This window comes from Saimiri boliviensis, chromosome X (genome assembly GCF_048565385.1).
Source record: "Saimiri boliviensis isolate mSaiBol1 chromosome X, mSaiBol1.pri, whole genome shotgun sequence".
In the NCBI taxonomy this organism is placed as follows: domain Eukaryota; kingdom Metazoa; phylum Chordata; class Mammalia; order Primates; family Cebidae; genus Saimiri; species Saimiri boliviensis.
This window is the reverse complement of record NC_133470.1, coordinates 117,142,752-117,160,564: the sequence shown is the minus strand read 5'-3', so window position 1 is coordinate 117,160,564 and position 17,813 is coordinate 117,142,752. Positions and strand designations below refer to the sequence as shown.

The window sequence follows — 17,813 nt, the reverse complement described above, 5'->3', positions numbered from 1 at the left end:
ATCCCAGCTACTGGGGAGGCTGAGGCAGGAGAATCACTTGAACCTGGGAGGTGGAGATTGCAGTGAGCCGAGATCGTACCACTGCACTCCAGCCTGAGTGACAAGAGCAAAACTCCATCTCAAAAAAATGGTGGGGGGCTCAGATTTTGTGTGTCATTTAAAAAATTATTTAAGTGATTCATTTTTGTTGTAATTTATTAAAATATCAGTCTGCAAAGGATTGGAAATTTAAAATGATTTAGAATACATTTATTCTAAAGGCAGAATATTTTCTCCAGTAATCTCTTGGTATGAAATTAATACATCATTTCTGAAAAAATTGGTTAAATGCATAAAGGTATTATATATTGTTCATCTATTCATTGGTATGTTACAGAAACTCAATTTTCTGTTCACAGCAATGTAATGTGGATATTAAATGGGTAGATGGTGCAAAGCCTTTGTTGAAGATTAAAAGCCACTTAGAATCTACCATTTACACTCAAGTAAGTTGCATCATTTGAATTTTGTCAATTTTTATACTTGAGTTTGTTTGATTAAAATAGACCACATTTGATTCCTACAGCAGTAGAGAAGATGTGACCTGCAAGATTTTCTCAAAACCTTGAGAAATAATAACATCTGGCCAGGTGCAGTGGCTCATGCCTATAATCCCAGTACTTTGAGAGGCTAAGGCAGGAGGATTGCTTGAGCCCAGGAGTTCAAAGCTGCTGTGAACTATGATTGTGCCACTGCACTCCAGCCTGGAAGACAGAGTAAGACCCTGTCTCAAAAAAACAAAAACCAAAAAAAAGGTCACTCTAGCTCCTCTCAAATTACGTGATCTTCTTATTCTCATTAACTGATTTGAGCCTCACGGGACTCTGAAAGTAATGTGGAAGCCATAAGCTCCATTTTATAGGTGAGGAAACTAAGGCTCAGGCAGGTTAGGTGACTTACCCAAGGTCACAGAGTAGTAATTAGGGGAATCAGGTCAAAACACACATTTCATTATTCTAGTTTCTGATGTAGTCCATGCTGTCTACAAAATCAATGTATGTGGATTCCACATAGGACAGTTGGACTCCTTTGCCAGTGCAGTGCCATGGTGAAGTTGGGTGTTGAATGCCTGAGACTCTTGTTCTGCTCACTTCTTGCTGTTATCTTTTCTTTATCAGTTCTGATGTTTATTAATCTTTATCTTTTTCAGTTCAGACCTTTATTCCTGCTTATTTCATTAAAATGGAGAAGCAGCCCAACTTTACAGAACACACTAGTCAAAATCGGAATCAGATAAATGTTTAGCTCGTTGGGCATAAATAGTGGCCTACCCCATGTGGTTAGGTACATGCCAAATTTACCTGGTTTTGCTGCTTTGTGTGGTGCTCAAGAGCTGCTGAGCCTGGGCATTAGGATACCAGATAAATAGGTCTGCAAGATGCAGGAGGAAGGAGAGGTAGAGAGCTTTCGTTTGAGGATAAGGAATCAAATTTCATATGGCTGTTTCCATCTGTGTTCTAGGATCTGCATGTGCACAAATTCTTCCATCATTGCCAGCTAATTCAGTCAGGCTCGAAAGAAGTTCCAGGGGAGCTCATTAAATATTTAAAGGTAAATGAACAGCAGCTTTCTGCAAAAGGTTTATTTTTCATGTCTTTCTGTTGCCACATTTTGGTGTACAAAAAATAAAAGCAAACAGACACTTTAAAATATGTTTGGCTGTATTTCCTCGAGAGAATACTTTCTATTATGTATTTTTCCATCATGTGGTTGTTTAGAAGCAGACAGCAGAATGGCAACATTACGAAGAAAATGTAATAGCCACAGTGCAACATCATAATTTTGAAACTCTCATGAAAATGTTTATTTCAGACCCATAAATTGATTTTTCAAGGGCCTTTCTCTTCCTGCTTACTGCCCAGTGAAGGTGGATGATGTTGTGGGGAAAAGGGCCAGGGGGAATGGAATCCCTTTGGCTTGGTATGAAATGTGAAATGGTTCCTGTGTCCAGGAGTGATAGACTAACAAATGGGCCAGCTAAAAAAAGAGACATATTTGACACATGTTGGAATATTACATCTTACCACAGACTCTGTTTTTTCCTGGTGTGCTAGGACTACAGTGCATATCATAACTTGCCTGACAGTGGCTCTCTTCTTTTAATTGTTCCTTTAGTAAGATAGGCATAGCAAGTCTGAGGAAATTTTATTTTAAATGAAACATCTTTAGGATTTACCTTCGGAAATATGCTATTACTGAATGATATACTCAGGAATATTTCTTTTAGAGAGGTAATACGAGATGATCAGATCTATGGGTTCTGGAATCATCAGCTGAGTTTGTATCCCACATCTGTCACTTACTAGCTCTGTAACTGACCATGACCAAGTTACTTCTCTGAGACTTTGTCTCTTCATCTGTGATGTGGGGGTAACAATAATGCCCATCTTGTAGGGTGGTTGTGAGACTTAAATTACATAATGGGGCTGGGCATGGTGTCTCACACCTGTAATCCCAGCACTTTGGAAGGCCGAGGCAGGGAGATTGCTTGAGCTCAAGAGTTCAAGACCAGCCTGGCCTTCATGGTGGAACCCCGACTCTACTGAAAATACAAAAATTAGCCACGTGTGGTGGCACACGTCTGTAATCTCAGCTACTCAGGAGGCTGAGGCAGGAGAATTGCTTGAACCTGGGAGGCAGAGGTTGCAGTGAGCTAAGATTGCATCAGTCTAGGTGACAGAGTAAGACTCTGTTTAAAACAAAAATAGATGAGGGTATCTGCCGGAAAGTAATCATTCATGCCACACTTACTTCTTTTGTGCGTCCTATGGGCCAGGCATCATTCTAAGCATTGGAAATGTATGTGAAGAAAACAAATAATATCCCTATTGTCAAAGAGTTTACTTGTTGAGACAGACAATAAACACATAAGTGAATAAATATATATGTCATCTCATATGGTAATAACTGTTATAAAGAAAACCAGCACAATGAAAGGGGAGCAGGGACTTAGAAGAGGTTCTTGTTTTAAACTAGCCAGAGAAGGTTGGGCGTGGTGGCTCATGCCTGTAATTCCAGCACTTTGGGAGGCTGAGGCAGGTGGATCACCTGAGGTCGGGAGTTTGAGACTAGTCTGACCAACATGGAGAAACCCCGTCTCTACTAAAAATACAAAATCAGCCGGGCATGGTGGTGCATGCCTGTAATCCCAGCCACTCGGGAGGCTGAGACAGGAGAATTGCTTGAACCTGGGAGGCGGAGATTGTGGTGAGCCGAGATCTCACCACTACACTCCAATCTGGACAACAAGAGTGAAACTCCATCTCAAAAAAGAAAAAAAGTGGCCAGAGAAAATCTCTCTAGTAAAGGCACATTTGAACAGAGTCCTAAAGGAAACGAGAGTACCAGCCATCTGGATTTCTGAGGGAGAGCTGGGAACAGCAAGTACAAAGGCCCCGAAGAGCTTGGCTTGGTGTGCTCAGGGAACAGCAAGAATCCCAGTGTGGCTGGTGCACAGAGTGACAGGACATTACCTCAGGGAGGTTGCTGGGGGCTTTTCGGGCAAGGCCTCATAAGCCATGGCGAAGAGTTTGAATTTCCTCTGAGTGAAATTGGAAGCCTTATGGAGCTCTGGACAAAGGTGTGACATGATGTGACTTTGGTTTTTAAAGTGTCATTCTTCTTCCCATATAGAAAACACACTGTTGGAAGAGTAGAAGGGAGATAGTCAACAAGTGGTGGCTATATGGTTTTATGTTTTTAACTGTCATTAAGAAGTATAATAGGCCAGGCGCAATGGCTCACACCTATGATCTCAGCACCTTGCGAGGCGCAGGCGGGCAGATTGCTTGAGCCCAGGGATTCGAGACCAGCCCAGTCAATATGGTGAAACCCATCTCTACACAAAATACAAAAATTAGCTGGGTGTGGTGGCGCATGCCTGTAGTCCCAGCTACTTGGGAGGCTGAGGTGGGAGGATCGTTTGAGCCTGGGAGGTTGAATCTCCAGTAAGCTGTGATCATGCCACTGCACTCCAGCCTGAGCCACAGAGAGAGACCCTGTCTCAAAAAGAAAAAGTATAATAATCATCTAACTTTTAAATACTTTCTTCAGGTAAATGTCTAGGACTTCAATATGTATGAATGCTTTGTTAAGGCTTGTTTTTCCCATGGGAAAGTTTTATAAAAGTTTTAATTAAGTGGAATGGAAAAGAACATCATTTTCATATATACTGATATTCTTAAAATGGAAAAGCGCTCATATTTGTTTGTTTCTTTGTTTTGAAGATGTGGAATTTCTGATATTTGTGTGACCTACGCTCTCCCTCTAGTGGTAATCAATGAAACACCATGTGATTTCAGAAATAGCCAAGCTCCTCTATAAAACCTTAGTGCTGAAAAGGATTCTAAAGACGTTTTTTCCTTTTTTTCCTTTTTTGAGATGGAGTATTGCTCTGTCACCCAGGCTGGAGTGCAGTGGCACAATCTCAACTTACTGCAACCTCTGCCTCCTGGGTTCAAGCGAGTCTCCTATCTCAGCCTCTTAAGTAGCTGGGATTACTGGCACCTGCCACCACACCAGGCTGATTTTGTTTTGCTTTGTTTTGGTTTGATTTGGCTTTTTAGTAAAGATGGGGTTTCGCCATGTTGGCCAGGCTGGTCTTGAACTCCCCACCTCAGGTAATCCACCCGCCTGGGCCTCCCAAAGTGCTAGAATTGCAGGTGTGAGCCACCACACCTGGTCAAGGCTTTGTGTTTTTTAATAGATGAGGAAGCTGAGGCCCAAGTAGAGGTGACTTGCTTGTAGTCATTCAGCTGGTCAGTAGCAGAACTGGGGTGAGACTATGACAAGTCCCATGTTCCTTCTACCACACCTTGCTATCTATTGTTCCTATAAATGATATTGTTTCAAGAATTCATTTACCATCCACTTGTTAAGCTCTTGTTGTATATTCTTTTCCTAGCTCTTTGAGGCTTGCAGAGAAGAGTAACTTACGGTTATTGTCCATAGGGGAACTTACATAGGGGAACTGAAGAGCAGGACACACATAAGTTAAATGACAGTCTGTCAATAATACAATTAATAGTTCAAAGCAATATATGATTAAATGTCCAGTATTTGATACAGGATACAAGTGCTGAAGGTTCAGTGAACTGAGGAACTACTGTAGGCTAGAGGGCTGCTATCTTTTTTTTTTTTCTGGTTTTTTTTTTTAGAGACGGAATCTCACTCTGTTGCCCAGGCTGGAGTGCAGTAGTGCAAACTCAGCTCACTGCAACCTCTGCCTCTCGGATTCAAGTGATTCTCTTGCCTCAGCCTCCCAAGTAGCTGAGATTACAGGCGTGCACTACCATACCTGGCTAATTTTTGTATTTTTAGAAGAGATGGGGTTTCACCATGTTGGCCAGGCTGGTCTGGAACTCCTGAGCTCAAGTGATCCACCTACCTTGGCCTTCCAAAGTGCTGGGATTACAGGCATGAACCACTAAACCTGGCTTGGTTTCTTATTTTATTCATTTATTCAGTAAGTCACCATATATGTATTGATCATGTAGTATGAGCCAGATGTTGCTCTGGGTGCCATGAGTTGAATGGGGAATGGTTTAGACCAGGTGTCCCCAAACTACGGCCCCCTGAGGCCATTTATCAGGCCCCCCGCCGCACTTCAGGAAGGGGCACCTCTTTCATTGGTGGTCAGTGAGAGGAGCACAGTATGTGGCGGCCCTCCAGTGAACTGGCCCCCTGTGTAAAAAGTCTGGGGACGCCTGGTGTAGACAGCATACCTGTTTTAGTTGCAGTACAGAGATTATAAACGAGTGCCATGAATAAAAGAGAGCAGGTTAATGGGATCCAATATGACCAGGTGTACATTCTACATAGAGTTGTCAGGGAAGGCCTACTGGGGGAAATGGCATTTCAAGCTGAACAGATGAGAGGAAGACAACCTTAGGGGATAAAGCCATGTAAAAGGATAACAGAGTATCACAGTGGGTGTAAATACCTTACATCAGTACGTTTGAAGGACAGAAAAATAAAAGACCATGGAGCTATAGCACAGTGTGCATTGCAGGGGGAAGATGGCAAGTGATGGGTTTGGAGGGACAGGCAGGGTATGTTGTAGACATGGAAGCTTATGATTGCTCTTTGTTCGTGGTGGTTTGGTTTGTTTTGTTTTTAACTACAGAAAGGTGGCACTATCTAATTTGCATTTCAAAAAGAGCACTTTGGCTGCAGTGTTGAGAATAAATGACAGAGGAGGGCTACTGGTAGCAGGGAATGCCCATCTCTCTTTTCTACCTGGCACTGTTCTATTTATCATTCACTCTTTCACCTCTTGGAGGCCTCACCAGACATTCCCTACCCACGTGTGCACTCAGTTGCTTCTTTGTGCATTTTGTAAATCCCATAATCATGCTATTTACTGCTGCTATTGCAATTATTTAGGTCCATGTCTTTATCCCCTGTACACTGTGAACTACTTGATGATAGAAACCATGGCCTTTGTTTATTTGTTTGGGTTTACTTTTGTTCTTGGTGTGCTTGGCTGTTGGAAGTTCATTTGTTTTCCCTTTGTCAAATGAGAAAATGAATGGTTTCACTGAAGTGGGGATTTGTACTTACCTTGAAAGGGTGGCCAGGATTTGGCTAAGATAATTCAAGAACAGTGAAGAAAGCAGAGATACCAGTTTGGCTTTGTAAAGAACGGTGATCGTTGTTTAAGCAGAAAACGCCAGTAAGATCTGAAATAACTTGGTCTTAATACTCTAGGCCAGGATTTCTCAACCTTGGCACTATTGACATTTTTAGGTAGGATAATTCTTTGTCCTTGAGGGTCTGTGTGTGCTTTGTAGGATATTTAGCAGCATCACTAGCCTCTATCCACTAGATGTCAGTATCACCCCCTGGTTGTAACAACCAAAACCGTTTCCAGACATTGCCGGATCAGTCGGGGATGAAATGGCCCCTGGTTGAGAACTACTGCCATAGGCTATGGGGAGACATCAAAAACATCTTGGCAGGAGGTGGTCTAATGTAACGAGTATTTGAGGAAGATTAACTTAGAAATGAGAGTTGGATGTGTTGAGAGTAAAGAGAAATGGTACAGAGACCTTCTAGAAATAAAATAATTTAGATTATTTCGGTCATCGATTAGAGAGAGGGTCTTGAAGACATATCGTGACAAGAGTCGGAATCTGGGAAAGAGAACTTACGAGTTTTTTAAGTACAGAGACTTGATTTATCCACCTCTCGATTTCCCCTAGCACTACACATTGAATTGATATAGAAGGATGCTCAGTGAGGTTTGTTTCCTTTATTTTGGTTGGCTGGTTGAGTGAGTGAATGTGGAGAGAAGGAAAGAAAGAAGAAAGAAATTGAACAACTTTCACTGTTTGTATCATTTCTCATATGTAAGATTACATTTCTTCTTTTTAACGTTTGTAACGCACTTATCATTGGAGACAGAGTGTTAGCACTTCTAAGGAAATGCATTGTGAGACTGTTAGACTGCAAAACCACCTCCGTTTTGTAGGGTGATGGTATAGAGCCAATTACATATAGAACCACTCTTTATTGAATTCCACTTCTCACCAGATTAACTGATGGCCCGCATTCCCCTGTAAGACATACAGAATGCCTGGGAGTTAGTAGGTGCATCTCCAGTATCATCTCCAAACGTGTCTCGTCCTCCCCACTGCCCCAGGCAATTGAGTGTTGGTTTACGAGGAGTCAGTTGTCATTTTTCCAAAATCTGTTTATCCAAATTATACTTGTTACCTTGAGTAAAGTATTTAACATTAAATAAACTAACAAAATCTGAGTGCCAAATAGAGGTGTGGATTAAGTAATTAACAAAAAGCCCCCTGTCCTGTGGAAAGCTCACGTTCAAGTGAGCTTATACGCTAGTCAATGTATTTCTCATTAATGTTTTTGCTGTTTCACATTTGCAAATTTTATCATATTTCTGTTTGTTTTCTTAACTAATAATTACTCAATTTTAGTGTTTGCATGCCATGGAGATCCAAGTCATGATACAGTTTCTACCTGTAATTCTTATGCAACTCTTCCGAGTTCTCACAAATATGACGCATGAAGATGACGTTCCTATCAACTGCACCATGTGAGTTTCAGTGTTATAATACAAAGATACTATTTATTTGAGATCTTTCTTATTTTTTAATGGAGGTATTCATTACTATAAACTTCCCTCTTACTATAAACTTCCCTCTTAGAACTGCTGTTGCTGTATTCTGCAGGTTTCAGTATGTTGAGTTTTCATTGTCATTTGTCTCAAGGTATTTTAAATTTTTCCTTTTCTTTTTTGACCCAGGAACATGTTGTTTAATTTCCACCTATTTTGAATTTTCCACAGTTTCACCTGTGATTGATTTCTAGTTTCATTCCATTGTGGTTGGAAACAACACTTGATATAATTTCAGTCTTCTTAAAATTCTTAAGGCTTGTTGTGTGGCCTAACATATATGGTCTATCCTGGAGACTATTCTATGTGCTCATGAAAAGAATGGATATTCTGTTGGTATTGTATGGAGTGTTCTGTATATGACTGTTAGATCTATTTGGTCTAAGTGTGGTTCAAATCCAGTGTTTCCTCATTACTTTTTTGTCTGGTTGATCTGTCCATTGTTGAAAGTGGGATATTGAAGTCCTCTATTATTGTATTGCAATATATTTCTCCTTTCATGTCTGTTAATATTGGCTTTATGTATTTAAGAAGATATATAAGTTCCAGTTGGACATTCTCCAATTATGTAAATGTCCTACAATTGTGTTGTCCAGTATAGCAGCCACCAGCCACATGTGGCCAGTGAGCACTTCAACCGGGGCTGGTTCAGCTGAGGAACTGAATTGTTTTTTTGTTTTTTTTTTTTTTTTTTGCTCTTGTTGCCCAGGCTGGAGTGCAATGGCATGATCTCGGCTCACTGCAACCTCCACCTCCCGGGTTCAAGCAATTCTCCTTCCTCAGCTCAGAGACTACAGGCACCTGCCACCATGCCTAACTAATTTTGTATTTTTAGTAGAGACGAGATTTCACCATGTTGGTCAGGCTGTTCTCGATCTCCTGACCTCAGGTGATCCACCGTCCCTGGCCTCCCAAAGTGCTGGGATTACAGGCATGAGCCACTTCCCCCAGCCGGAACTGAATTTTTAGTTATGCTTAATTTTAATTTTAATCAATTTAAATAGTCACGGGTGACTAGGGATGCATACTTAACAGAATGTGGCCCTAAGTCATCAATTTTTACTTGAAAGAATAAGGAAGTATTATTTTTATATGAAAACAAACAAGGATATATTGTAGAGTAGAATGCAAAATGCACCTGAATTTTGAAATCAAACTAGGATACTTAAATTGTGGGCTCAGTGCTGGAAGTTTCTGGCTTTGCTGCCTCCACTGTTGTCACAACCTTTTCCACCAGGCCTCACACCACAGCTACACACCATTTGCGTGCATCGCTGCTGTTGGGAATACTGTGGTTGAAAATAGAAGAAGCTTTAGGCCAATGGTTTTCAAAACATGCTTCCTATACCAGCAGCATCAGTATCAGCTGGAAACTTAGTGAAATTGTTAATTATTGAGCTTCACTCCCGACCTACAAAATCAGAAACTCTGGGAGAGGGGCTGAACAATCTATTAAAGGTGCTTCTGATACATGCTAAACTTTGAGGAGCACTGCTAATCTCTTACCGACAGTTGTAATTCATGCCATTACCCCTGCCCTGTCTCTCCCTTCCTTTTCCCCCTATCTGTTGGCATGCTTTTCATTGTATCTTTCTATTTTCTTCCTTATATTGTCACTAGACGGGATATCAATATTTCCCTGATTTGAAGTCTTTTACTACATAGTAGCTACCACCATGCTTCAGACACATACAGAGAATTACGAACAGATGTAACATCTGGGTTGTCAAATTAAAGTATCCTCCTTTTGATCTAAGAAATATGTTTTATAAGGCCTGGCCATGTTAGATGCTGAAATCTTTGTTATACCTAAACTATCACCATTATACCTAATGCAATCATCTCACTTTTAATGATTCAGACAGTGTTAGATGTTTTGGGGGCTAGACATGATGATCTTACTTAAGAATCAAAGTATGGTAATTCATTATAGCATGACATGCTGACTCTTGTGACTGTCATTTCAGGGTTCTCTTACATATTGTATCAAAGTGCCATGAAGAAGGCTTGGATAGTTATTTAAGATCATTCATAAAGGTTTGTGGAGTAAAGTTACTTTCTGAGCAATTTGTTTTATGTGACAATTTTGTCTTACAGTTCATTTTTTTTGTTTATTTGTAGTATAGCTTCCGACCTGAAAAACCAAGTGCTCCTCAGGCCCAGCTGATACATGAAACCCTGGCCACTACGATGATAGCAATATTGAAACAGTCTGCAGATTTTTTAGCAATAAACAAATTGCTAAAGGTAGGAACATGGCACACAGCAAGGAACAAAAACAGCCATAGACATACTTTTTTTTTTATATCCTCCTGTTTCACTTCTAGTCTTTCATCAGTTTCACATGTGACCCATCCCATCCCCACCACTTTGCCCATGCATCCTTTTCTTGAAGTTCTCCACAGAACCTTCTTCACCCTACCCCCGTACCCACCCCCTGCCTTCAATTAAATGTACAAAAGAATTTTGGATCAGATACACCTGAGTTAGAATTCTGTATCCATCACAAAATTGTTTTGTGACCTGGGGCCAGTTACTTAGCATTTCAGAGCCTCCAAGTCCTCATTTCTAAAATATAAGTAAAGCATTTAACACATGGTCCCTGGCACATTGTGGGCACTCAAGAAATGGCAGCTCTTGTTATTGTCATTATTTTTATTACTTCTTTTATTAATGGTAGAATTAAGAATATTTTGGGGTATATCTGATTGAGGCTTCTCTCTGCTCTTCAAATTACATGATGTAGGCAAAGGTCTAGGCTACTTAGGCTGCCGTAATGTCACATCAAGGGCGGGGTTGGGGCCCAAGCTAAGAACAGGCAGTAATAAGATTCATTGTCTGTAGAGCATTTAAAAGCAGTCACAAGATAAACTAGAAATTGGTTTGCTCTCTTATTACCATGTGTGGGCAATGAGAAACAATGTTGGGGATAAAATACTCCTCCACAGTGGCAAAGATTCCCACCCTTTCTTTGGCTATTACCAGGCAACCCTGAAGTACAATAGTACCTTTTTGCTAAAACCATTTACAGATATTCTGTGAGACTTTGATAGTGACTTGGGATCATTTGAAAATGTTAGTAAAGTTCAAAGACAAGACTCATATTGATGTGTCAAACTTTGCTAAGCTTCAAAGATTTGGTAACTGTTAAAGATTTTCTTTCTTTTTTTTCTTTTAGTACTCATGGTTTTTCTTTGAAATAATTGCAAAGTCAATGGCCACATACTTGTTGGAAGAGAATAAGATTAAGGTAAGTAAATTAAGATAAAGAGTAACTTTTAGGCCAGGCACAGTGGCTGACGCCCATAATCCCAGCACTTTGGGAGGCCGAGGTGGGTGGAACACTTGAGGTCGGGAGTTCGAGACCAGCCCGACCAACATGAAGAAACTCCGTCTCTACTAAAAATACTAAATTAGCTGGGCATGGTGGTATATGTCTATAATCCTAGATATTTGGGAGGCCGAGGCAGGAGAATCGCTTGAACCCAGGAGGCAGAGGTTGCGATGAACCCAGATTGTGCCATTGCACTCCAGCCTGGGCAACAAGAGTGAAACCTCATCTCAACAACAACAACAACAAAAAAGAATAACTTTTAATTGGCAAATGATAATTGTATATATTTATAAGAGTAATATTTGATGTAAACCAAAAAAGATAATTTTACTCTCAGATAGCCATGCAAATATCCTTTTATATTTAAAGGCTCCTAGTGCTTGGCTTTTTCAATGTTGCTTACAAAAACAATGAATGTATTGCATAAATCTGAGGTCTCACAGTTGATATGTTCTCACCGTCTAATCTGCAGAGACTTTTCCACATAGATTCTTTCCTATAATAATTTGCTATATACAACTCATCACCTTAGAAGCTTTGCCTTTGTCTTATGGCTTAAAAATATCTCTTGGGAAGACTCATTTGGTTAAATCAGACATTACCTTTGTCCATGCACGTGCAGTGTTATAAATACTTTATGTACTAGATATTATCCCGGAACGTCATGTATACCTTTAGTTGTAATTTTTAATTGTTTGAAAGGTAAAAAAAAATTTCTTATTCATAGGAATGATAAAACCAAGACCTTGTGAAGTACAAAATATTCACCTTATGCTTATTTTTTATCAGAACTTACGTTTATTGAAATTGAAGTGCACATATACCTCGTGCACCAAGAAAAAAGTAGAATGAAAACTGGGATGTGGAGCCAGGTACAGTGGCTCATGCCTGTAATCCCAGCACTTTGAGAGGCTGAGGCAGGTGGATCGTGAGGTCAAGAGACTGAGACCATCCTGGCCAACATGGTGAAATCCTGTCTCTACTAAAAATACAAAAATGAGCTGGGCGTCGTGGCAGGTGCATATAGTTCCAGCTACTCCGGAGGCTGAGGCAGGAGAATCACTTGAACCCAGGAGGCGGAGGTTGCAGTGAGCCAAGATATGCCACTGCACTCCAGCCTAGAGGCAGAGCAAGACTCTGCCTCAAAAAAACAAAACAAAAAAAAAAAACTGGGATGTGTCTGTATCTCAGAAGCATGATATTCCAAAGTTGAGCAGAACGACCCATTCTTGCTGATAACCTCAGTCAGGTAGATAGTTAGAGATTTAGATAGTTCCTGTAGTGATACAGAGTCAAGAGCATCTTGAACTAGTGATATCATTTTTAAGTTGAGAGAACAATTATACGTCAGTTTTAAGATATATTTATTCATAGGCTATGTTTAAAAGTAACAATGGCAAATTGATTTAGACCTTTGGGAAGTCTGACTTTCTTCTGTGCCTATTTCATTTCAGCTTCCCCGAGGCCAGAGATTTCCAGAGGCATATCATCATGTCTTACATTCACTGCTTCTTGCAATAATTCCCCATGTGACTATTCGGTATGCGGAGATTCCCGATGAATCCAGAAATGTGAATTACAGTTTGGCTAGCTTTCTGAAGGTGAGTTTAAAGATAGCTGGAATGTGATAAGGAACTCCTCTTCATGAATAGGAAGCCCAAGAAAAAAATTAACCACTTTCTAGAGACTCAGCTAGATCATCATAAGAATGTTGGAAAACTTAGGTTGCTTCCAAACCTTGGTTATTGTAAACAGCGCTGCACCAAACATGGGGGTGCAGGTATCTCTTTGATGTACTGATTTTCTTCCTTTTGGGTATATACCTAAGAGTAGAATGTTGGATCGTATGGTAGCTCTATTTTTAGTTATTTGAGAAACCTCTATAGAAGATATTGGCTTCTGCTCTATGTGGTGATTCAAAGATGTGAGAAACTGGCCGGGTACGGTGGCTCATCCCTGTAATCCCAGCACTTTGGGAGGCTGAGGTGGGCATATCACATGAGGTCGGGAGTTCAAGACCAGCTTGGCCAACATGGTGAAACCCCGTATCTACAAAAAATACAAAAATTAGTCAGGCGTGGTGGCAGGCACCTGTAATCCCAGCTGCTTGGGAGACTGAGGCAGGAGAATTGCTTGAACCCAGAAGGTGGAGGTTGCAGTGAGCCGAGATCATGCCACTACACTTAAGTCTGGGCAATAGAGTGAGACTACATCTCAAAACAAAACAAAAAAAGATGTGAGAAGCTATCTTAGTAGTCAAATTTAAATACATATACAAGATAAAGGTGATACCAGTAATACCAGAAATACAAACATATCTGTTCTCGATAGTGATTATACTAATTCACATTCCCACCAAAGGGTAGGAGGGTTCCCTTTTCTCCACATCCTCACCAGCATTTGTTATTGGCTTTTCTGAATAAAAGCCATATCTTTTAGCTTAATTGATCACAACAAATTTGTCCCTGTCCCCCAATGAAATGACTAATTAATTAAATCAGAGGACACATATAGGTGCCCTAGTCAGAAGACAAGTGTTACTTGTTGCACACAGTGTTTTTAAATATAGTTTGAATGTTTATTTAAATGAGAGCACATACTTTCTAGGTTGCCACCATCCCTACCACTCACTATTATACCCCTAAGCCTCCTCATGCATTTAAATCGCTAGTAGCTAGGTAATGAAATATTGAATTCTTTGAATTTCACAGAAGTATTCTAGGTGCTATGAAGGATATAAAGAAAAAGATCATTCTTACTGTTCAATCTAGGTGAGATGACAGGAAAATAATAAGTAAAATACAAGCTCATATTGAATAAAGTGTTTAAAGGGATCCATGGGCCAATGTAGTTAAGGAAGATGGGATTTCATGAGAACCTTAAAGAATGAACAAGATCAGATAGAAGTAGTGATAGAATTGCTAGGTATGACATGAGCCAAAGACCTAGAAGTGGGAATGAATACACAGTGCATCTTGAGGGGATGCTAAGTGAATTATAGCTGGGCATGGTTCACCTGCCATGCTATAGGCGGGCATGCTTTGCCCACCTATAGTCCCAGCTACTTGGGAGACTGAGGCAGGAGGATTGTTTGAGGCTGTAGTACACTATGACTGTGCTACTACACTCCAGCCTGAGTGACAGCAAGACTCTACCTGTCTCTCTCTTTTTTTTTCTTGCCTTTTTTTTTTTGACACAGAGCCAAAGAAAGTCAATGAGATCTATTGGCAAATGAAACTGTAAAAGTAAGTTGGGACAAGATTGTGAGTGTTCTGGAATGGCAAGCTAAGGAGTTTGAAATTATTAGAGACAATAGGGAACTATTGGAAGCTTTGGGGCAGGCAAATGACAGTATTAGGGCTAGGACTTAGAGCAGGCGTCCCCAAACTTTTTACACAGGGGGCCAGTTCACTGTCCCTCAGACGGTTGGAGGGCCGCCACATACTGTGCTCCTCTCACTGACCACCAATGAAAGAGGTGCCGCTTCCTGAAGTGCGGCAGGGGGCGGATAAATGGCCTCAGGGGGCCGCATGCGGCCCGTGGGCCATAGTTTGGGGATGCCTGACTTAGAGGTTAATCTGGAAGCAGATGGATGGAGACATGAGAGGCATGAAGACTAAGGAGGCTAACTGCAGTTTTTCAGTTGTAAGGTGGTGAGAGCTTTAACTAGGAGAAGACAGCAGGGTTGTCACAGAGAAGGGAGGTTTTAGGCCTTGACTTCACTGAACACAAAAACCCTTTTGGTCTGAATTATTAATACGTAAATAGCCAAGCCTCACTTTCAGCAGCTAACAGACTACCCTACACTTCCCTTTGGAAGTGGTAGTTGACCAAAATGAGGTCGACCCACTTGGGCTTTGGGAGCTGACCAAAATGAGGAAGTGTAGCTGAATAGGTTACAGATATGTGTCTGTGCCTGTGTGTGTATGTGTGTATATGTATGGATGAGTGTATATTTGTGTGGATGGCTATATATACGTCTTGCTTTGAACTTTGTATAACTGAGGCTCTTCAGTCCCAATTCCAGTGACTCCACTTGCCCTTTATCTTTTCCCTTAAGGTCACCAGAAGCTCAGAAAGTTATCTATAAAAATGAAAATGGCTTTTTTTTGTGTAGAACCAATTTTGAAGTTTTAAAACTTTACATTCTTAAACTTTATACTTTTACAATTATGTAACTAACCCTGTGTTTTGTTTTGGTTTCTACAGCGCTGCTTGACACTAATGGATAGAGGATTTGTTTTCAATTTGATAAATGACTATATATCTGGATTCAGCCCCAAAGATCCTAAGGTAAGTTATAAGGACACAATTGTAGTGGATGTCAGACATCTGAGCCTAAGACCAAAAGTGATGCTTATTCTCTTCTAGGGGATTTGGAACTGTTGTTTGTATTTAGTACTTGGAGTATAGACATAGCTAAAAGCAAGAAATACTGAATTGTGTTTTGGGGGTCCCCAGGACCCCCCACATGTTCAGTAGTTCATTCTAAGGATTCACAGACTCAACATATAGTTGTACTGATGGCTAAGATTCATGAGTGTGACATGATGAGGATACTCAGCTGAATCAGGAAAGGAAAAGACGTCAGTGGGGTGGGTAGCAGTCCACATGCAGGCTTTCTGAGCTCTTTCCCTCTGTGAAGGTCCTCACAGAGCACAGCCTCCTTCCAGCAATGAAAATGCACTTGTAAGTGTGCAGTATTTCTGATCAAGGAAGGCTGTTAAAAACTCAGAGTTGACGGTTTTTATTGGGGGCTGATTATGTGTTGGAGGCTGGTCAAAATTCCAGACTCAGAAAGGAAAGCAAAGCAGGTGTTCATTATAAATCACATTGTTTGTACAAATAGTCTAAGCCAGCTGACACAGACGGCACAACTTATCATGTAGGGAACCTTTCAAAATTTCATTTTTTACATGCCAGCCAACAAGCAGGCCTTTTAAAGGATAGTAATCTTGGACCTGCTATGTTAACTCTTTCCTGGACAGGTCGCATCTCAAGGTATGCTTAGAATACTAAGCACTTCCATTGGGAAAATTAATGTGCTGCATTATACTCTTAAAATAGCGAATGAGCTAATGTATCATTTCTTTCCATTTAGGTTCTGGCTGAATACAAGTTTGAATTTCTGCAAACCATTTGCAATCACGAACATTACATTCCTCTGAACTTGCCAATGGCATTTGCAAAACCTAAACTGCAGCGGGTTCAAGGCATGTATTTGCATTTTCCATCATTTGAGTTTGTTCTTTCCATGTTTTGCTAGCACTAGCATAGTATAATGTTTTTAAGTTAAACCAAAACTTGAAGGTAATCTCAGAATTGTTGCTATTTGAAGTCCATTAATGCTTTTCTGCATTTCTTCCATTATATCAGTAGTAATATTCATATTTTACACATACTCAGTGTTAATAGATTGCTGCTTAAATGCAAATGTCAGATACTAGTGAAATCGCTCCCTGTAGTAGTGTTTGGGATCTTGGATAAGACTAAATTAAAAAAACATATAAATGCATTTCTGCTCGAAGCAGCAAAAAAATGTAAAGGTAGTTACAGTGAAACAGTAACGTGTATGTGCTAAATTTATGAAATGCCTTCAGTTATCTCCATTGTTAGTTTTATTGAATGCTTTGTTGTATAGCACTATTCTTATGTTACTATGTTTTTTATTTGTCCCTTTTCTTTTCATATATTAATTAGATTTTTTTTCATTTGCGGTGGACCGTTTGACTTCAGTAGGTAGGTTTAACTCGGTTCACTCTAAATTAGCTTGCTGTTTTTGAAAACAATTGATTTGATGAATTGCTAAGATGGATGGGGGCTTTGTTTGCTTTTCAAATCCTCCCTAGCCAAAATGAGGCTTTAAAGTAGCCAGAAAATCTAGGAGGCCGTGTGTTTGTTTACTTTTAAAGTAAGATTGAGGGTTGCTAGAGAAATCAACTTTAAAACATCTTCCCTCAAAATACAAGTTCCTGCTGCAAGCCAGCATAGAGGCCGTGGTTGGGGAACTGGAAGTTACTTGTTTTGTTTTGTTTTAGTGTGTCACCTCTTAGGCTTGCCTCTTTCTCTCAGATGCGTTTAGTGACACCTTGGCCACAATTTTGCAGGTGTAGATGAAACCACCTGATTGGATTTATTCAAATCGCTGAAGTAACAAATTGATTACCATTAGTAAAATCTACCCAGATAAAGCCACCTTTGTTAGTGAGTGCTGGCCCTTGTGCAAAGAAGGTGATGGGGATTCACAAAAGAGCATGACTGATGCAGGAAGAAAATAATCTGCCTTGGTCTGTTTAGAAG

At 40.3% G+C, this 17,813-nt stretch overlaps 1 protein-coding gene across 3 annotated transcripts in view; it reads left to right on the top strand.

Annotated features, from left to right (window-relative positions):
* The window catches only part of DOCK11 (dedicator of cytokinesis 11), a 193,231-nt gene that overhangs the window by 105,196 nt on the left and 70,222 nt on the right, over positions 1–17,813 (top strand). For 2 of the 3 annotated variants that reach the window (XM_074391711.1, XM_074391712.1), the window contains exons 22-31: positions 399–485; positions 1,501–1,590; positions 7,980–8,098; positions 10,147–10,216; positions 10,301–10,426; positions 11,358–11,429; positions 12,968–13,114; positions 15,723–15,806; positions 16,615–16,726; positions 17,214–17,252. In XM_074391711.1, coding sequence (XP_074247812.1) covers positions 399–485; positions 1,501–1,590; positions 7,980–8,098; positions 10,147–10,216; positions 10,301–10,426; positions 11,358–11,429; positions 12,968–13,114; positions 15,723–15,806; positions 16,615–16,726; positions 17,214–17,252 — 946 coding nt within the window. The remainder of the gene's footprint in view (positions 1–398; positions 486–1,500; positions 1,591–7,979; positions 8,099–10,146; positions 10,217–10,300; positions 10,427–11,357; positions 11,430–12,967; positions 13,115–15,722; positions 15,807–16,614; positions 16,727–17,213; positions 17,253–17,813) is intronic. The other variant, XM_003931062.4, reaches the window with a different exon arrangement.